This window comes from Scyliorhinus canicula, chromosome 22 (assembly GCF_902713615.1).
Source record: "Scyliorhinus canicula chromosome 22, sScyCan1.1, whole genome shotgun sequence".
In the NCBI taxonomy this organism is placed as follows: Eukaryota; Metazoa; Chordata; class Chondrichthyes; order Carcharhiniformes; family Scyliorhinidae; genus Scyliorhinus; species Scyliorhinus canicula.
In genome coordinates, this window is record NC_052167.1 from 12,105,729 (window position 1) to 12,127,733 (window position 22,005).

Here is a 22,005-nt window from a genome sequence, read left to right on the forward strand (position 1 = left end):
CACTTACTGTTTACTATTTAGGCTTACTACTTCCACACAGGTAGATGTTTTTTGGGTTTACTGCCATTCTTTTCCCACAAAAGTGTATTAATGTTAAATTAAAAATAGCTTAATTTTGGGTGTAAATGTTTGTTGCATGTGGTTTAATTTTCGTATTCAAATCAGAACACCTACTGCCGGCATATTGGCTTGGAGTTCATGTTTATAAACGATGGGGATCAATGCCAATGGATCAGGGAGAAATTTGAAACTCCAGGAATATTGAAATTTACTAACAAGGAGAAAAGAAGGCTGTTGGCTCGACTGATTCGTTCAACAAGGTACAAAATAAAAATAATTTTAGTGTTTCAAAAACATACCATCTAACACGAAGCTAGTTAGCTTTGTTGAAGTAGGTTGACTTTGGTCACAAATCAACCTATAATTTGTCATTTTTACTTCTGATTTTTTTTTGGAAGTAACAGTTTTATTGAAGAGTGCATCAGTGGATACCTTCTGCGTAGTATAGAATCCCTACAGTGCAGAAGGAGGCCATTCAGCCCATCGTGTCTGCACCGACCTTTTGAAAGAGCACTCTACCCGTGTCCACTCACCCATCCTTCCAGCCCTAACCACATAACCTAACCCGCACATCCCTGAAAACTAAAGGGGAATTTGATCTTGACCAATCCACCTAACCCCTCCATGTTTGGACTGTGGGAGGAAACCGGAGCACCCGGAGGAAACCCACCCAGACACGGGAAGAGCGTGCTTAACTCTACACAGACAGCGACCCAAGGCCGGAATTGAACCCGGGTCCCTGCTAACAACTGCCACCGTGCCACCTGTGCCTTTTAAACTTTATTAGTAAATTTCTTGTGTTTACAGGTACGTTTGCTAGATTACAGCATAAGGTGAATCGCTGTTACTGTTGGGCTGCTGAGACCTGCAGTGGTTTTTCATTCTTGTGTTCTTGCTGTCGCTTGAACATGTGACCAAGGTTTGCCTGTTGCTGAAAGGAGCAATTTCTCTCACTGTCACGATATGTACCAGGTATCTCTCTCCTTTGTCTTCCCCTTCCCAATCTTTAATACTTCTTGTGTCCGCTCCTGGAGAAAAAGCTCTCTTCCATTCACTTAGAATTGCACTATTAAAACGCACCATCCCACCTTTGGCCCTCCATTCATCGCAGCATTTTGCAGCTACTGATTTGCTCCACCATTCCCTCACCTCCACCCTTTGATTCTTCATTCTTTTTAAAAACCACTTTCCGTGAGCCACATCAGCCTTTGGGGAAGAGAATCGCCCATTTGGCGTGTGCAGCTCCCTGGCAATTAGGTCGCAGCCTCAAAATGGGCCCAATCTCCTGCCAGAGGGATTGGATGGGCGGCTCGGTTGCTTCGCTGGTTTGCTTCTTATAATTAAAATCGCCGTCGCTGTGTTTTCAGGTTTGAAGAATTTCTTGCAAGAAAGTGGTCGTCTGAGAAGCGGTTTGGCGTGGAGGGATGTGAGGTGCTAATCCCAGCTTTGAAGACCATCATTGATGTATCTATTTCCAAGGGAGTGGACGATGTGATCATGGGAATGCCACATAGGTAAGACACTTGGTTTTTATTTTCAGAAAGACCTGGGGCGGGATTCTTCGGAAACAGCGGGGCGGGCAACTCTGGCGCGGAGGTGTGGCGTGAACCACTCCAGCGTCGGGCTGTGCCGAAGGTGTGGAATCCTCTGCACCTTCAAGGGCTAGGCCGGCGCCGGAGTGGTTTGCGCCACGCCAACCGGCGGCGAAGGGCCTCCGCCGGCCGGCGCGAGTTGGTGCACGTGCACGAGCGCCAGCATGTGCTGGCGTCATCCCAGTGCATGCACAGGTGGGGAGGGCTCATTTCCACGTTAGCCATCGCGGACCGTTACAGCGGCCGGCTCGGAGGCATACAGTGCCCCTATGGCGGGCGCGGGGGGGGGGGGGGGGGGTCCCAGGTAATCAAAAGGCCCTGGGTTGTCAGCCATTGGCCTGCAAAACCAGTCCAGGACAGGATTTTCGTTTGATTAGATCACTCCCTAGATCTGCTTGAAGCAAAATTCCTCCCCTAATTACCCTGTCAATTCCCCTCATCATTTTAAATGCCTCAATCATATTATCCTGACCTCCTTTTCCAGTAATGCAACATGTAACATGATTTACCAAGTCTCTCATCATAATTCAATCCCTTCATTCTTCACATGACCATGTTAAATCATAGCTGCACTGTCTGTCTTCAAAGTTAATACATCCACTCTGTGTTAGGGTTCCCAAAGCAGAACACTGTGTATCAAATGTGGTCTAACAAGCCCTTCGTATAATTGAAGTGTTGCAGAATTATGAAAATTATGGGGTGATTTGCATAGTGATTCTTTTCCTCCCAGAGGGATCTGGAATTTTGGACAGGCCTTGAGGATGATCCTGAAGTCACCTGTTGTGGGATTCTCTCAGCCTGGGGCCGGGCCGGAGAATCCCTCGACCGGCGCACACTGCGCCACGCCACCCCGACGCCGGCATGCGATTCTCCACAGAGCGGAGAAACAGCGCCATTGGCAACAGTTGGCGCGGCGCCGGTCAGGGGCCGCTATACGCGGCCAGCCCGCCGATTCCCAGTCCGGGATGGGCCAAACGGCTGCCGTGAAAACACCGAGTCCCACCGGCGCCGTCCACACCTGCTCTCAGCCGGCGGGACCTCGCCTTTGAAGGGTCCGGAGGTGGCCTGTGGGGGGGAAGGGGGTGTCTGACCCCGGGGGGGGGGGGCCTTCGCAGCCCACCTATGCTGGCCCCTGTAGTCCTGCGCCATGTTGCGTCGGGGCTGGCACGTTGAAAGAAGCCACTGCGCATGAGCGCGTTGGGGCCGGTGCCACTGCGCATGCTCGGATCCCATGGCGCCCAGTTCGCGCCGGGATCAGCAGCTGGAGCGGGGTGAACCGCTCCAGTGCCGTGCTGGCCCCTTGTAAGGGCCAGAATTAGTCTTCTGGTCAACCCGTTCCCGCCGTCATAAAACGCGAAGGTGTTTACGATGGCGTGGACACTCTGCCGCGAGATTAGAGAATCCCGCCCCTGATTTCAGAGGCTGGATATTACATTTTAGTGCAGGGAATTTACAGCTGTTACTAATTTTACCACCTATAAAAACACTGGTAAAACATCACTTAAATATTCAAGGAAATGCATTTCCTTACTTGTCTAAAACCTTTCTAGAGGCCGGTTAAATGTGTTGGCGAATGTAATCCGGAAGGACTTGGAACAGATTTTCTGCCAGTTTGATCCAAAGTTGGAAGCTTCGGAGGAGGTGAGCATGAATCTGTTTTTAATACTTGGGTTTTGTTTGCAATTCCAAAGTATCCTGATTTTTTTTTCAATTTTGGTTTTATGGTAATTGTTGAGAAATTTGCTCATACTGTGATATATTGATAGTCAAAGTTAATAAGAATGTCTATTACAAAGGATGGGGTGAATTCTCCGCCTCCCCAGCCAGCTGAGAATTCACCCTGATTGCAAATTTTACATTTATTTGTGGGACTCTCTGCTTAATGGGCTACCATTCATTGAAAATATTAACCAGATAGTGTTTTATATTAAGTTTCATTCTTAATCCTTTTTAAAAAGATGATTTAATTTGACTCATGGTAATATACTATCCAAATGCTCAAGGTGTCCAGAATTGTTTTAGGTTGGCCAGGGAGCTCTGGATGATGTTATTACCGTGAAAAGCTACGTAGAGAAATTTTTATTTGTCTTTTCTTCAAAATTAAACTAACTTCAAGCAAAATAATTGCAACATAAGATGGAGGGCGCACAAAGTTTTATTTCAAAAGAACAAAACATGTGACAGCAGACTTTCACACTCCATGGGCTAGATTCTCCGCCTTGCGGCTCCGGTAGCGGAGTTCACCATGCAGCGGAGAATCCAGCTTCGGGGAGAAAGTGTGACCGGCGCTGACCCTTTTCCAATGCTCCCCTCTCCTGCTTGTGCCGGGATCGAGGTTCGGATCATTAAGACCCATTTGCATCCAATTACCGGGCACCATATTCTCTGGGCCCATGAGGTTCTCTGGTCCTCTGAGCCAGGAATCATGTGGGTGAGAATTGGTGCTGGTCCTGATGTATTTGATGCTATGGACCTTGGGGGTAACACGTTAAGGGAGTTTCCCCCCATAGTCCATCTGAAGGTCACCCCCCCCCCCCCCCCCGACACACAATGCAAGACTTGCCCACCACCCCTCCAGAGACCCCCTCCCCAGACTGCATCCATAGACCCCTCCAGAATAGTGGCGCTTGTCAGGAAGCCCCCCAGAAGAGAGACCCCTGTCTGGAAGTTAGAGAGCAGTCCAGACAGAGGCAGTGAAAAAACATCACTGCTTTAACACTCACCTGGGCAATACACTTCAGGCAGAGGAATCAGCACCTATCAATTTCTGGAAAGAGAATATCAGTCAGTTGCGTTAAACCCCCTCAGATCTTTGATCTGTAAGTCATTCATTAATTTCGCTTTGATATTGGTTTTACTAGACTGTGATTGACAGTTTCCCCAGATGTCAGCATTTTTCCAATCATCTCCCTTCATGGTTGAGTAACTTTGAAGGGGTCAGCTGTGAAACTAACCTCAATGTTTATAAACATCGAGCTTTGATTGACAGCTCCTGGGCCACTTCAAACAGAGTTAAGTGTTGTTAGTCGGTGGGGGGAAGCATATGGGTGCGGTCCAGGGGCGACACAGAAAACCCCAGGAGAAGGGAGGCTGAATTGCGTTGCGCACGTGAGTGGGCCCAGCCGTGGGACCTTGCTATGGAGCCCACTGCTCAGAATGGCAGCCCTATAGTTAAGGATCGGGAATTGCTTCCTGATTTAAGTTTTCAGGTGCAATTCAGCTCCAGCGGGAGAAAACGGAGAATCCCTATATTTCATTTCAGGATATGGATCAATTGATGAGACTTACATTGGAAATACATATTGAGAAATGGGCGTGATCCAACGGCCACGCTGCGCTCTAAAAGCAGCTTACCGCAGTGCAGCATGGCCATTGAAAGTTGGGTAACCCCGCTCCCAGGATCTACCCGGCTTGCCACACCTCGCGAGATTCAATGTGATCTCGCGAGACGTTGCAGTGTGAGTCCCGCCCACAATGTGCGGGATCACTTTTTGGCAAATCTGTATATTAGAGCGAGGCAGTCTCTCACTACACTGGGGAGTTCCGGCGCGTGGAGCTCCCCACTGTACAAAACGGGGCTATATGTGCCCTTGAGGGGGCAGCACGGTAGCATAGTAGTTAGCACAGTTGCTTCACAGCTCCAGGGTCCCAGGTTCGATTCCCTGTCTGTGCGGAGTCGGCACGTTCTCCCATGTCTGCGTGGGTTGCCTCCGGGTGCTCCAGTTTCCTCCCACAGGTTAGGTAGATTGGCCATGATAAATTGCCCTTAGTGTCCAAAAAGGTTACGTGGGGCTTTCTAGGCTGCAGGGATAGGATAGAGATATGGGCTTGAGTAGGGTGCTCTTTGTAAGGGCCGGTGCAAACTCGATGGGACGAATGGCCTCCTTCTACACTGTAGATTCTATGACCGCACGTTCCCCGTTCAGGCCCCTTATTCAACTTGAGTCGTGTTGAATAACCATGTATTTCTTGGCACTGCGATCACCGGGAAACATGAGGCTAAATGCACTGCTAGGGGACTTTGTTCCCCTTTGGGAAAATCACGCCCATTGTGTTGTTCCAGGCCATTTGTTTAAATGGGCAGAAATTTGAAGGCTGAGGTTCATAGTTTCCTGATATGCTCACCCATTATACACCGCTGGTATCTGCCGGCAGTGCCAAATGGAAAATTTATATTCTTGCCTAATGTAAATCGGTGAATAATGACATGTCAGTGAATATGGGAATCATTTGTTGCATGATCCATTTTAAAATTAGTTACAGGGAACAAATGAAACCACTAGACCCTCCCCAGTTTTTCTTTAAAACACAATAACATTGAGAATACCCCTTGAAAGCTTGCTATAAAGTGTAAACCAATTGATATGGGAGTCATTTGGTGTCTGTGAATTTAATATGCTGCAAATTTCTTGGAATCTAATACTTTTGTAGTTCATTTGATTTCATTCTGACAGTAGGGAAAGTTATTTAGTGATTCTCCTCTCCATATTTCAAAATATAAGTAACTGGCCAGCTCTCTGGTAAACAGCCTGAATTCTTGAATGATTGCCCAGTCATTTGAGAAAGTTGTTGTTTTGAAGTTAGCAGTTCAGTAAAACAGGAATATTTTCCCTTGCTTCCTTTTATCTTTGCGGTCCTAACGGCACCTAGGTGGTCTCTCAGGCCTTTGGAGACATCTAGGTGGTCGGGGACAGGGTAGGATGGCCCCCATCTCGTCCTCTGGTACCCAAGCATCTTGGCACTGCCACCCAGGCATCTTGGCACTGCATCTGCTTTTAATTTCTTTTAGCCCAAAAGGAGGGGTGGGGAGGCCTGAAAAAGGGGCACTCAGCAACCCCGTAGTGGGGTGTCCTCACTTAGGAGGGTGAGTAATGCCTATTTGTACGTGGGTGTGTGACATTGCCCGTGGTTGGGGAGAGGGGGGGGGGGGTGGGGGGATCCACAAGCTCACTTAGAGATCAGGGCACCCCAGTGTTGGAACAGTTTCAAAGTGTGGGCTTGACCGGGGAGAAACTCCCCAAGGCCCAATAAAATGACCAAGTGTGGTTGAATCGTATTGTGGATCTCGTCCACAACCCCAGAGAGAAACACCCCACCAAACACACCCAAAATGACACACCAAATGTTTTGGTAGAATCGGGGCCATAGGCCGGAAGTCTCCAGCCATTGGGATTCTCTTTTCCCACAGGCAGCACACCCCCGCCCAGCGGCATGGGGTGGCTGCAATGAGAAATCCCATTGACAAGTGGTGGCAGTAGAGAATCCCGTCTCCAGCAAACCTCACCGCCGAGAAACACCCGGCTGGGGGAACCAGAGAATCCAGCTCATGTTTAATTAATCAATACTAAATAATTCTATGTCAAATTTATTTACTAATCGTAACATTCATGATTTTACTGCAAATTGTGCTTAAAATATCTATTTTATCATAATCCTACCAATTGTATTGCTCTATTTTGGTGGCTTCCATTGAATCTCGAAATATTTCTGCATTTGTTGTTTTGTTGAATGCAACGTTTATGGTTCTGACTGCCTCAATTGCCTACAGTTTTCTGTTATGGTTTGTTTAAGAACTAATGGGATTAAGAGCAGTTATATCAATATGAGGAATCATGTGCCACCTCCATAATGCATCATTTAGGGATCGGGAGATGTTAAGTACCACCTGGGCGTTTACCATGAAAGGATCAACCGAACGACTAACAAACAGATTACCATGTCACTTATGGCAAACCCTTCGCACCTTGAAGCAGTGAATCCAGTGGTACAGGGAAAAACCAAAGCAGTGCAGTTCTACCGTGGCGACACCACAGGCCAAAAGGTAAAGGAGAGCAGACTGTTGGTTTTAAATTACAAACAAGTTCTGTTTCGTATCAACATTTGTTGCCATTTAAGCTGCTTACTTGCTTTCAATATTCTTTTAGTTGATAAATACTGGGTTATCACAGCGCCTTGAAATAAAGGGCTATGTCAGTGTTGAAGTGCAGTTACTCAACAACGTGAGTGGGTCATGTCTAATGAACCTTGAACCTTTTTTTTGAAGTTGTGACAAAAGTTGTAGAAATATGTGTGGAGACAGTGTATATGGACAGTTTCATATAAAAGACTTGAGATCATGAAATACGAAAATATTTCATTCGCTTCGCAATATTTTGAGTGCAATTTTCATTGAACTAGGTCTGTCAACCAGTATGTAGCTGTTTGAAATTTAGCTGTCTATATTTGAAATATGACCTACAGATATTTTGATGAGCAGACAGAAAAGGCAGCAGCTTCCAGCAAGAAACGTCTGGCCAATTCTGCCATACAAGTTAACCTTAATTCCTGATACTTTTAATAGGTGCAGATAAAATAATCCAGCATGGCAGCTGGTGTTTTGTTAAAAAAGTTTTTCAAATGATCAGTGAAGCAAGGTATTTTTGAAATCTGTATGCCTGCGATCAGAAGAAGCCACCAAGATTGAAAAAAGATGTTTTGCGTGTTTTATTGATTATAAGGCATTTGATAAGGTGAAACATGAAGAACTGATGAGCATGTTAAAGTATTTTGATCTCGATGACAAATCCTAGAGTGATAATAAATCCTTATTGGGCACAAACTTGAGCAATTTTGTGAAGAACAAAAAAGGGGTCAGATAGGAGGGTGTTTCCTCCCCAGATTTATCCATTTGCATATTGAAAATATCCTTTGGGATATTGAAGACCCTCCCGGATTATTAATTGGAGGTTACAATTTAAATAGTATAAAATACGCTGGTAACACCGTTCGTAATGGCGGCTCTGAAGAGAAACTGTAAAGGATTTTGGATAGAGTCATGAATGTAAATAAGAAGAAAGGGCTGAATGTAAATTTGTAAGAAACCAAAATGTCTGGTAGCGTCCAATAAGAAAGTTATACCAGAATTTAGGATCAAAAGGTCACACGGGTAGACTAATGTTGTTATCTAGGAAGTATGTTAACATCGGACAGAATGTCTTATTTCTTGGTCGCACTAAGGATTGGAATGGCCAAAGATGCATTTCAAAAAATGAAAAGAATTCTTATCAACTCAGAATGTCCATGAAACCAAAGTTGAGAGTCCTGGAATGCTACATAGCAGCAATTTTGAAATACTGAAGTGAGCCTCAATGGATGATCATTGGAGCAATAGAAAGAAGACTTGAGGCTGCAAAGTTGTGGTTTGTGAGGCAATTAATGAGGATACCTTGGACAAGTCACGCTACCAATAAAGAGGTGCCAGTAAAATCTGAAATTAAAGGGACTCTGATGACAAAGATCATTAAGAGACATGTAATAAGAAATCATGATTTAGAAAGTCTGACGCAGATGGGAAACATTGATGGTAAAAGAGATTGAGGTAGACCAAGAATGATCTTTCTAAAGAGCCTCACAAGCTGGATGAATGTACGACAGAAGAAGATGATCCACGGCTCCAGAGTAAGATTAACATGGGAGGTCCATGTTCGCCATCACCTTCTCAGGGCATAGTATCCAAACAGAGAGAGATCCATTAAACGGAGCTCAGGCAAATTATCCAGATAAGGCTCGAGTAGCTCTAAAGGAGAAAGAATAATAATATTTGTTTACGAAGTCCAAAAGTATTGATAAGGAATAGTTAACTGAATCCTATCAATTAGTAATCAACAGGAATATGATTTAGTTTTTAAGTATAATAGCTTGGACTGCATGGGGATTGTCCATTTAAAAATGATTTAGAAAAAGCTACAATATCTGATTCGCACTTAGTCCTTCACCAAGGTTTTACGGGTTTTTTAAAAGATCAGTATAAATGAGTACCTTTTTTAATGAAAAGGATTGAAGAATACAGTGACTAATTCATAAAATAATTTATTTTTAAATTTAAAGGTTATGTCAATCCTGCTCCATGGTGATGCTGCTTTTGCTGGCCAGGGTATTGTGTATGAGACATTTCACCTCAGTGACCTCCCATCCTATACTACATATGGTACTATCCATGTAGTTGTAAATAACCAGGTAAGAAAGGGCACATCTAAGCTAATAAACAATAGAATAAGACTGAGGGACTTGTGTATCAGTGAGTTGCTGGATTGGTTTTGACCAGTGACATGCGTTCAGTGCTGTTGTTAATATTGGATGTCAAATGCTGTTGCAGATTGGATTTACGACAGATCCGCGTATGGCCCGCTCATCTCCGTACCCTACTGATGTTGCACGTGTTGTGAATGCACCCATCTTTCATGTGAATAGTGATGACCCGGAAGCAGTGATCTATGTGTGTAAAGTGGCTGCCGAGTGGAGGAACACGTACAATAAGGATGTTGTCATCGATCTGGTAATTACAAGGTGTTATATTGCAGTTTTTTTAAATGTTAGACACATGGGCCGGGATTCTCCCCTACCCAGTGGGGCGGGGGGTCCCGGCGTGATGGAGTGGCGTGAACCACTCCGGCATCGGGCTTCCCCAAAGGTGCGGAAGTCTCCGCACCTTTAGGGGCCAAGCCCTAACATTTAGGGACTAGGCCCGCGCTGGAGTGGTTGACGCTCCGCCGACTGGCGTGGATGGCCTTTGGCGCCACACCAGCCGGGGCCGAAGGGACTTCGCCGGCTGGCGGAAGCCGCGCATGCGCCGGAGCGTCAGTGGCTGCTGACGTCATCCCCGCGCATGCGCAGGGAAGGGGGTCACTTCCGCCTCCGCCATGGTGAAGACTATGGCGAAGGCGGAAGGAAAAGAGTGCCCCCACGGCACAGGCCTGCCCGCCGATCGGTGGGCCCCGATCGCGGGCCAGGCCACCGTGGGGGCACTCACGGGGCCAGATTGCCCCGTGCCCCTCCCCCGCCCAGGACCCCGGAGCCCGCCTGTTCCCGCCGGTAAGGTAGGTGGTTTGATCCACGCCGGAGGGAGAGGCTTGACAGCGGCGGGACTTACTGAGGGGGGGGGGGGGGGGAAGGAAATGTGGTATAATTTGATCAGTCGTCAATTAAAATTAGCTGGGTTTTTTCTCTACGCTTATCAAAATGATGGGTGGGGTTTTCTGGCCGTTGAGGCTGGTGGGATCTTGCGTACCTGCCAATGGCGAAATCCCACACTGGGCTCATGGCGGCAAAGGGTGCATTCAACAGGAAACCCTGTTGACAGTGACGGGATCAGGAGATCCCACCGCCAGCCACTGGCGACCTGTCCTCCACTGCCCGCCGCTGTAGAACATGCCGACGAGGGGGAAGCAAATCCTGCCCAATATGTTTCAGTATAATTAGATCTTTTTTAATTTAGTAATTTTATGAAACAGGAAGGATAGTCAGTGATATATTATTGAATGCCTGGAGGACTGTATCCTTAGGAAATTGATGTAGTTATTTTCTGGCTGCCAATTTGCTCTTGAAATATGAGTGGCGATGATGTGGAACTGGGGAGCACAGTAGTTTAACTGGTTATCCTTGTACCTCTGGAGCCTGTGATTTAAATGCAGCCCAGAATGGAAGACATACTGGCTCGCGGGCGCTAAGGGTTATTTACAAGATCAGGCTCCACAACATTAAACCGCTTGCATTTTGTTCATCCTCCAGAAGGGAAATAAGCTTTTCTGTCGCGAGAAATGGAAAACTTTGCACCGGTGTCCCAGAGTTTGGAGGTCAGTGCATAGACTTGGGTGGAATGGGGGAAGCTTCAGCTTGCATCTGGATGTGCTGAATCTCACTACTTAGAACAGAGTAAACATGGAAAAATAATCAAAATTAACATTCAGTTTTTTTTAAGTAGCTCAATAAATGGTGTTTGGAGAATTTGTGAAGGTGTTCGAATATTTTGTTGCATCGCCTGTTGACCAAGGCAATGAAAATGGACATGTTTGATTTGTTTTCAATTAAACTTCGAAAACAAATTCTGGCGTAACTGCTGGACAACACATCTGTTTATAATTATTCTTGGCACGTCATTTGAGGTGATGGTAATTTTATAAGGCAGTGAATGTGTGCACATGTACAATACAAAATAGTTTCAATTTCAGATAATTATATCTTTCGTTTTGATGTCAATTGGTAGGTTTGCTACCGTAAAAGAGGACACAATGAAATGGATGAGCCAATGTTCACACAGCCGCTGATGTACAAGCAGATCCAGCAGCAGGTGCCTGTTCTGAAGAAGTATGCAGACAAATTGATATCTGAAGGAGTTCTAACGCTGCAAGAGTATGAGGTCTGCACTCTACACCAGTTACCAGTTGTGACTCAAGTTTGTAGTTTGGTTGGGTGAAGTTTAATGTGGCAAGTTTGCTGGTGGGGTGTTTAAGCGGGCTGGAGTTTAGGGACCCTGCTGTCTTCCTGCCTTTGCCCTGATTAGGTCCATGGCAGAAAGGCCTGTGGGTGACTGCCCCACACTGCCAACAATCGAGGCCGAATGTCCATATAGCAGCCTCATCGCGTTGCCGCTGGTGTTCACCCAACAGACAGCAGGGGACCTGCCATGCAGGAAGCCTGAAAGGTAAATCCTGCTGGGGTCACTTTTGGGCTCCAGGAGGGATTGCTCGTCAAAAGGCACTCGGTGCCTGAAGGGACCCCCAGCATCGAGAAAGGGGGGGGCTGACTGAGAGCCCCTACCCTTTCTGCCGACCAACCCCACCCCAAGCCATCACTCACTTGTGCCTGGGTCCATCTCCAATCCTGGGCTGTGGGTGGGTACAATACCGGCAGAAGCAGCTGCCTTCCCCGTGGCACAGTCAAGCAATGAACTGCTGAGCCACAGCTCTCGGCAGGCGATCCTTTCACCTCCAGGGTCCTTCATCTCAGGGAAGACCCGCCACTCTGGGCTAAATCGCTGGCTTTTAAAGCAGACCAAGCAGGCCAGCAGCACGGTTCGATTCCCGTACCAGCCTCCCCGGACAGGCGCCGGAATGTGGCGACTAGGGGCTTTTCACAGTACCTTCATTGAAGCCTACTCGTGACAATAAGCGATTTTCATTTCATTTCACTGCCCATTTAAGTGCAGGATTGGCACTTAATGGAGCAGGGCTTCCCAAATAGAGCTGTTAGAATTCTATGTTTTTCAATTTAGCATTTTTGTCCATGTTCATAATTCAGTGTTAATAGTCCACATGTTTTCTTTTTGACTTCATGTGCATCACTGGAGGATGTCAAACAAGCCAAAAGTTTGGGCATGTTTTTATTCTTTCATGGGATGTGGGTGTTGCTGGTAAGGCCAGAATTCCCAAATCTCCCATCCCTAATTACTCTGACTGCGTGGCTCACTAGGAAATTAAGAGTCAACCACATTGCTGTGAACCTAAAGTTGTATGTCGGCCAGATCAAGTAAGGATGGCAGATTTTCCTCCCTAAAGCTCAGTATTGAACCCATAGCTTTTTATGATAATCAATGATAGTTTCACGGTCACTATGACTGAGACTAGTTTTACATTCCAGAGTTTATTAACTGAATTTAAATTTCACCAACTGGTGTGGTGGGATTTGAACCCATATTCCCAGAGTATTAGCCTGGGACCTCTGGATTAATAGTTCAGTGGCATTATCAGTATGCCCACCCTCCTCCCCCATCTATCTAATTACCACTCTGCCGCCAGAACTCTTTGTCAGTGTTGCCTGGAAGTGCATGAGTTGCTTACTATCCCCTTCTCTCACTCCCCCCTTCCCTCACTTCCCCCCCCCCCCCCCCCCCCCCCCCCCCCCACCCACCCTGGGTCGGCCACTGCCCTCCCCCACTCCGACCCCCTCTCTTGTGGGAAACATCTGTAGCCTCTTTTCAGGTGACTCCTCTTTGTTGGACGGTTAAGCTCTGTAAAGCTTAACAGATGCATTTGATGAATCTGTCTGTTTCTAGGAGGAGGTAGCAGGCTATGACAAGATTTGTGAGGAAGCCTATACCAGATCGAAGGATGAGAAAATTCTTGAAATTAAAGAATGGCTAGATTCCCCTTGGCCAGGTGGGCAAAATTACATGGGAGGATAACGTTCTCATACTTATTCTAAATACACATAGTGATAAACTATGATTTTTTGCAAAAATGTAAAAATAAGCAAGTAGGACCTGACAGCACACAACAGACGTGCTACTCACAGCAGTTGAAGAGGATATTGTTCCAAATAGAATATAAACAAAAATAAATTATTAAATTGGCTTCCACTCTTATAGTTTAGAATGTAATCTCAAGTCCTTAGTAGAATGTATTTAATCTGCATCTCAAAATCAACATAGATCTTGCCTTGCTCTCCTATTGCTTGATTATATTAGCAGTGTTAGACGATACCCTCAAAGTACTGAAAATTAACAACTAATTTTTAGATTGTTAAATTGATCAGGTGAATGATTAGAAAAAAAATCCCCACTGTTTTTATCTTAGGCTTTTTTGCTCCGAGTGGCGATCCGAAGAGTATGACTTGTGCCCCGACCGGCCTTCCTGTGGAAACCCTGCAGCATATTGGGAATGTAGCCAGTTCGGTGCCTATAGAAGATTTTACCATTCATAGAGGTAGGTGTATATGTTAACAAATCCCGTTTATCAAGTGACAGTGGTGAATGCAATTATTTCATGCTTTTGATAATTGGGAGATTAATAATATTGGCTGTGTGCTGATGTATTTTTAAATTTGGATTTACATGTGAATGTTCTCTGTTTTTGTTTATCAATATTCCGTTGTATCAGAAACTTTGCACTATTAGCTGTCGGCTGACTAAACTGCCTGTGGAGTAGGGGATGGACTGAAAAGGTGCAGTGGGTCAAAGCAAACACCATCTGCTGTTCAAAGGAGCACAGATGAGCTATTTCCCTAATTTGGCATGAATGTGGAGTTGCTTTAATTGTGAACTTTCCACAGTCAGTCAGCCAAATGCAAGCGCTTAAGTATAATTTTGAAATAAAATACATTTTGAATAGAGTAGGATTCATGTTACCCCGTCGGTCCTTTGTATGCATGAGGCTACAGCTGTATGTTATTGGTCATCTGCAGCTTGTTCCCTTTCCCTTCCTACGATCCATTCTGTGCTTGGTACAGTGACAAATCTGTCACTGGCTGAAACAGCGGCAGAGTTGGAGAAAGGTGGTCACAGGTGGCTTTAGAGAGAGACAATAGGTGCACGCCAGTGGGGGTCTCCCATTCTCCATGCAGCTCACATGTCTAAGCCATCTGAAGCACCACTGGCTCAGTATGGCTCACATGCTGGGGAGGTTAGCTACCTCAAGGACTTGCATGTTGAGATGTGGTCCTGCCACCTGATGCCAAGGATTCATCGGAGGCAGCGAAGATGGAATACGTTCCTGGCTGACATACATTGTCTAAGCCTCACAGCCGCACACCCGGATACTGAGGACACCAGCTTGAAACACTCAACAGGTCTTTGCCATTTTCCCACACTCTCCTGCTCAGTCAGTTTGCTGGGGGAGGAGGCGGTAGCCTGGTGGTATTGTCGATGGATCTGTAATCCAGAGACCAGGATAATGATCTGGAGACCCAGGTTCAAATTCCACCATGGCAGGTGGTGGAATTTAGACTCAATTGAATATCTGGAATTAAATGTCTAATGATGACCTTGTCGATTGTCATAAAAACCCAATGGGTTCACTAATGTCCTTTAGGGAAGGAAATCTACCATCCTTACCTGGTCTGACCTACATTTAACTCCAGACCCACAGCTATGTGGTTGACTCTTAAATGCACTCTGAAATGGCCTAGCAAGCCACTCATTTGTATTCAACCGCTACGAAAACACAAAAAAGGAATTAAACCGGACGGACCACACAGCATCGACCAGGGCACCGGAAATGACAACGCCAAACCCAGCCCTATTGACCTAGAAGAGTTCTCTTACGAACAACTAGGAACTTGTGCCAAAGTCTCACAGACTAGTCAAGCAACAGCCTAACATAGTCATACGGACAAGATAATACCTTACAGACAATGCCCCAGACACCACTTTCAGCTTTCCTGGGTATGTCCTGACTCAGTGGCAGGACAGACCCAGCAGAGGTGGCAGCACATTGGTACACAGTCAGGGGTGTGTTGCCCGTCAGAGTCCTCAACATCGACTCTGGTCCTCATGAAGTCTCGTGTCTTCAGTTTAAACATGGGTAAGGAAACCTCCTGCTGATTACCACGTACCAACTACCATCAGCTGATGAATCAGTACTCCTCCATGTTGAACGCCACTTGGAGGAAACACTGAGCTTGGCAAGGGCCCAGAACATGCTCTGGGTGAAGACTTCAATGTCAAAATTGAAAATGTCAAAATCTAGGACCCATATTTTTGCCATATTGAAGAGTCTTGGTGAGAATGGAGATCATCGCAGCACAAATCCGAGAATGATTTTCCTCAGGCTTCTGTCAACGACGATGAAATATCAAATACTAATTTTTAAAAATGGCATGCTTAAAAATAAATGTAAACCCCGCAGAGTTAAATTCCTTGGCAGCTTTGGCAGTTTCAATGAGTTTTGACAGTTCATTGACAGTTACTTGGAAGGTATGACTGCTTTGACAATTCTTTGACAACTTTTACAATATCGGTGAGGTAATGCAGCTTTTATTGCACAATTATGTCTATTTTTAACAATCCCAAATGGTGCCTTACCTCTCCCAGAGGTGTCCCAGAACCATATATAAAGGGATACCTTTCCTCTCCTGGCAATCCACCAAGTTTAAAGCAGCCCTTACCTGGTCTAATCTGCACTCATTGAGCTTCACACTCCTGCCCTGCCAAAATCCGACTTCAGTGGAGGGAGGCAAAGGCCAGCTGCCCTCCGTAAACCACACATGAATGAACTCCAGACTGCCTCTAATTCCACCCCCTGCAAAAATAGGAGACTCCATCGTGATGAAAATCTGGGCCCTAGAGCTTGACAGTTTTGTACTTGAGCGCTGGTACATTAGATCATTGTAGTTTTTGAATAATCTCAAATGCGAGTTGCTAAGTTTTATCGAAAAATATTATGCATCCGTGTTGTAACTGAGCTAGTGAAATTGAAGCAATGGCAATAATCAATCTGATTTTCAAAGCTGCGTTTTATCAAGTTCATCCAACACCATGAGATCCATCAAGTTCCAGGAGTGTGAAACTAAGAAAATTGCTCTTCCATTTCGTTGTGCACATATTTTTCCAGGCGGAGACATAAACAGTAAAACATCCTTGGTGATAATGGTCTCCGTAATTATGCTAATCACATATTTATTTAAAGGAAACCATTATAGCTTGATTGCTTAAGGGGATTCTCCAGGGTAACATTTCACTAAAGCCTTGATTCTGTTTCTGTTCATTCTGGATCTACAGCATGTAAATGAAATTTACTTTGTTTTGGAGAGTGTGAAATAGATATACTTGGTGAAAGACTATAAGAGTACAGCACTGTCAACCTATTATATTCCGATGAAGCACGTTTTGAACTAGCAAAGTTGAATAGGCGCTCTGAGTACTGGTGAACAGTTATCATCTGAGAAGCCTGAAAAGGCATAAAGAACAGAGCTATTATGCTATTTATTATCTGTGTGACAGATGTGCATGAAGGATTTTTGCGATGATGTATTGCAGCTAATGGCTGTTTATTAATTGTGTTACTTATCTTCATGTGAATAATATGTATCCTTAAGCATCATAAATCCTGAAAAGAAAACCTTAAGTAATAATGGTATTCGAGGAACACTCCTCCACTAGTTTCTTTGATGTATTTTTAAGTATGTGCCACTAATAAGATTTGACGGGCTAATTTTATGATTTGAATTCAAATGATGCCGGAAATAGTTTGTGGTTTGTGGCAACACCAGCTAGTAATCTCTGAATTCAAAGTGACTCACTGTATGTTAGCACATAACATGGTGAGTTTGGCGGAGTTGGGAAAAATAGACAGACTGATGACCATTTGTGTGCCTGTCATGCATAGCTCATTGAACATTAAATTCCCTGCTCCATATTCTTAGAATGTTTCGGCAAATGGGTTTCTGTCCTGTCCCATATTTCACTAAAATCATGCCACCTCATTGGATTTCTTTTTGATTTGTAACCCAGTTCAAATTATTTTTTTTTAGTCTTTCATTTCAGTTTCATTTGAAAATGAATTTGTAGCGGAAACACTAATGGCTCCACGAGTAAATACACAGGCTGACATGGTACTGAACCATCCATCCAGTTTGGGAAACAACTGAATGAGCCAGTCTCAGCGAGTTGGGGAAGGAATATTGAGGTTGACCTCTGTGTCCTCTGGCAAGAGAAGAGACAAATCTGGTGTGGATACGGGACATTAGCCAGCGATCTGTAATGGGAGACAATGGGGTGGATCCTCTGCCACCCGTCGCCGGCAAACGCAGTGGAAAATCACACGTTGGGCAAAGGATTGCACTAGCACCGATCCCGTTTCAATGCTCCAGTCACCTGCTGGCAGCGAGCTACATATCCTGCGTTGGAGGGAGGATGCAAATGGGTCATTTGAACCCATTTGCATCCAATTAACGGGCTGGTCTCCCAATTCTCCACGCCACAGTGATGCTCCGGCCCCCTCGGCCAGAATTTACACCGCCGTGGATTGGTGCAAGCATTAAGTGTAGCCCTGATGTGGTGCACTTTGCGGTGTGTCAAAGGTAGGTGCCCCCAAATTCCAGAAGAGGGCCCTAACCCTCCTCCCCACAATGCAAATCATGTCCAACACTCCATCAACCCCACACCCCCCATATCAGAGACCACCTCCATGAGTCACCCCTGTCTGGAAGCTAAAGAGTATTCCTGGCAGAAACAGTGAAAAATCACTGCCTTTTCACTTACCTGTCCCTTACACCTCCTGCCTCAGACAGACGTGTAGCAAGCACCAGCTGCTATTTCATAGAAAATCAAAACACATCATAAGGCTTTAAACCTCTCACCCTTTGACCTGCAAGGCTACTATTCACTTTCATTGAGAAATAGCTGTTAGTAGGCTGTTAATGGTGGTGTGTCTGGATTGTTATTTACATCTCCCATCACGCTTGAATTCATCTCAAGTACCTGCTATGAAGCTAGCCACAATGTTTATAAACATCTAAGAGATAAGTGGTTTCACTTCATCCTCTTCTCAGCAGAAGCACTTAACTATTTTTGATATTGTGACAACCAGTCAGTGTTGGCTGATATGGAGGGGGGGGGGGGGGGGGGGGAGTCTATTACGATCCCGAACCAGACCCCAACAGTGGCTGGGATACTGGACAGAAACGCCAATATTTTATTTTAATTTTGTTACACTGTGACAAAATGATACTTCCCTCCAAGAGAGATTTCTCGAAGAAATAGGGATATGGTGTATTAAAACAAACTTTGTTACTGGCACAATTGTAAAGGGCAGCACAATCAATAGTGGTTAGCACTGCTGCCTCACTGCACCAGGGACCCGGGTTCAATTCCAGCCCTGGAGGACTGTCTGTGTGTAGTTTCTATGTCCTTCCCGTGTCTGCATGGGTTTCCTCCAAGTGCTCTGGTTTCCCCTCACAGCCCAAAGATATGCATGTTAAGTCGACTGGCCATGCTAAATTGCCAATTAGTGTTCAAAGGATAGGTGGGGTTGCAGGCATAGTGTGGGGGACTGGGCTTAGGTAGGGTGCTCTTTCAGAGAGTTGGTGCAGACTCAATGGACCGAATGGCATCCTTCTGCACTGTAGGGATTCTATAATTCTATGAAAATATCTTTAACATCACACCTGAAAATAGCTTTCAATTACCCCTTAAACAATGCTAAACATTACAGTGATTACAATAACCGTTAACTGCTATTTTTATTGCTACTCAAACAATAACAAAAAAAATCCATCTCAGCTCTCAATCCACTGTTAAAACACAGGAATACCTGGTTTATAGAGATGTCTGGATACTCTACTTTGAGAAAGAGAGATCTTTTGGCACTGCTTTAAAGAAAAGACCTGAATCCAGTCAGAACCATGCAGAAACTCTGGCTGATTTTCCTCAGAAACTGCTAACTTAGCTGCAGACATATCTTTTAACTGAACTGTGATGCTTAACTTCTGCTCACATCTCCAACAAACACTCAAGTAAACTGCTTTTTCCCCCAAAATGCTTGATACCATGGGAGCCATTAATTACATCATTTTACCAAGCTAAAATTGAAATATCTCAACAGGGAATCGCCTTAATCCAAACAACCTCCCATTAGCCCAAGCTTTTACAATGCTTTAATTGCACCCCTGGCTCCAGGATTCTTTAAAACACTACTGCAGCAGTCATACACACACTAACGCAGGCATTTAACCCTTACTGCACCAATTACCTATCATACAATGTGTATAAAATTCCAACATTCATCACAGGTCTCTGATTTTGAGCGGGGTGCAAGGGCAGGTGGAGGTGTCTCTGATATGTGGGGCAGGAATTCTCTGGCCGGTGGGATTCTCCGTTCCTGTTGGCAACGCACCTCAGCCCACAGGTTTCCCGGTGGCATGGGGTCTCTTCAATGGGATATCCCATTGACGATAGGTGCTGGGGACCGGAGAATCCATCCTGGGGTCTCTGATATGGGGGTGTCAAACATTGATGTGCTGTGGGCAGGAGGGCGACCCATCAGTCCACTTAGGGCCATTCTCTCCCACCCCCATCTGTCAGCAGATGGGGGGGGGGGGGGGGGGGGGAGGCTGCCTTCTGACCTCGATATCGGCCCTCCCACTCAAAATGACAGCCCGATAACGAGATTTGGAACGGGTTCCTGGGAGCTCCCCGCCATGCATAAATTGGAACAGCAAGGGAGAGTGAATCACTCCTGGGCACCACACCTAGCACCAGCGCAAACCAGGAATGATTCTACTCAAGCGGGTGAACAGTCTCCCAAGTGGAGAATCCTGCCCTACATAGAGATCAGGGGAAGATAAGATGGAGTTCCATTACATAGTCACCTGCTCAAACGTAGAGGTTGAATTCCAAAAGAGCTGAGCACCCCAATTAATGGCTAGTTAATTCCACCCCTGCCAATATTTTACTCATGACAGGAAAGGTTCACATCATGTGGAAAGTCCGACAGCTTTAACTGTGCAGGCTGGTTAGGCAAGGGGCGGTGGTCTTTCTTTGCTGGTCCCCTAGGCCTAATAAAGGCAATCACCCCGCAGGCCATCCTCCCCATTTTAATCCTCCCCCGGCCTGTTGAGCTTGGCTCCCACTCAACCGCTGACTTAGCTCAGCTCCTTGGCATGGTGGGCCTGCTTGTAGCCCTGGCAAGTGCTGCTGGGGCTACGGCCCCGCTGGCCACCGGCTTGACCGGGAGCTCTCTGCGCCACGATATCCTCCTGGGATGGGGGACGATGTCTTGCCTCAAAACAATTAACGCTGCTCCCAGCATTAAATTGCTGTCGGGCAGCTGCTGAAATTATGGGCCGGCTCCCCCAACCTTTTAGCCAGATGAGGACATGGACCATGGCATCCCATAAAATCCAGCCCTATTAAACTGTTTTTGAAAATAGTGATGACAAAAATTGTTTTGCTGTATATTTATAACTGTCTAGTTATTTAGCCGGCATGTTTCTTACATGGTACAGTAAGAAGTCTTACAACACCAGGTTTAAGTCCAACAGGTTTGTTTCAAACACGAGCTTTCGGAGCACTGCTCACCCCAGTCCAACGCCGGCATCTCCACATCATTCCTACATGGTAACAGTGACTACACTTCACAAAATACTTCTTTGGCTGTACAGTATTTGAACTGTCTTGTTGATGTGAAAAACTTTATCGGAACAGAAGTATGTCTCTCTTTCCTCCTTTCGGGCAGCACGGTAGTACAAGTGGATAGCATTGTGGCTTCACAGCGCCAGGGTCCCAGGTTCGATTCCCCGCTGGGTCACTGTCTGTGCAGAGTCTGCACGTTCGCCCTGTGCCTGCGTGGGTTTCCTCCGGGTGCTCTGGTTTCCTCCCACAGTCCAATGACATGCAGGTTATAGGTGGATTAGCCATGATACATTGCCCTTAGTGACCAAAAAAAGGTTAGGAGGGGTTATAGGGTTACGGGGATAGGATGCAAGTGAGGGCTTAACTGGGTCGATGCAGATTCGATGGGCCGAATGGCCTCCTTCTGCACTGTATGTTCTATGTTTTGTTCAACCTCAAATGTTTTGCGTGGGCTCCAACCAAACAGTCTAGTCTGTCTTGTAAATTAGTGTGCTGGGAACTATCTCCTTGACCATACATCTGGGGAAGTTAATATTTCAGCTCTCAACTCAAAATCTCTTAATTGGGTTCTCGCCACTCTGGGATTCTCAAGAATATTAATATGTAGAAGCGTTATTTTCCATCTGTTCATGAATGCTAGTAATTGCACTAGTTAATCAGGGAAAAAAGATATGTACTCTATTGCATCATGCCACACCCTTTAACAGATTATCCATTTCACATGCCATTTGAAGAATAAAATTAAATTTT

At 45.7% G+C, this 22,005-nt stretch overlaps 1 protein-coding gene across 5 annotated transcripts in view; it reads left to right on the top strand.

Annotated features, from left to right (window-relative positions):
• ogdhl (oxoglutarate dehydrogenase L) overlaps positions 1-22,005 on the top strand; it is an 89,169-nt gene that overhangs the window by 31,515 nt on the left and 35,649 nt on the right. For all 5 annotated transcript variants that reach the window (XM_038782655.1, XM_038782659.1, XM_038782658.1 and 2 more), the window contains exons 6-14: positions 166-320; positions 1,428-1,574; positions 3,203-3,293; positions 7,294-7,473; positions 9,519-9,647; positions 9,787-9,966; positions 11,674-11,826; positions 13,462-13,564; positions 13,982-14,110. In XM_038782655.1, coding sequence (XP_038638583.1) covers positions 166-320; positions 1,428-1,574; positions 3,203-3,293; positions 7,294-7,473; positions 9,519-9,647; positions 9,787-9,966; positions 11,674-11,826; positions 13,462-13,564; positions 13,982-14,110 — 1,267 coding nt within the window. The remainder of the gene's footprint in view (positions 1-165; positions 321-1,427; positions 1,575-3,202; positions 3,294-7,293; positions 7,474-9,518; positions 9,648-9,786; positions 9,967-11,673; positions 11,827-13,461; positions 13,565-13,981; positions 14,111-22,005) is intronic.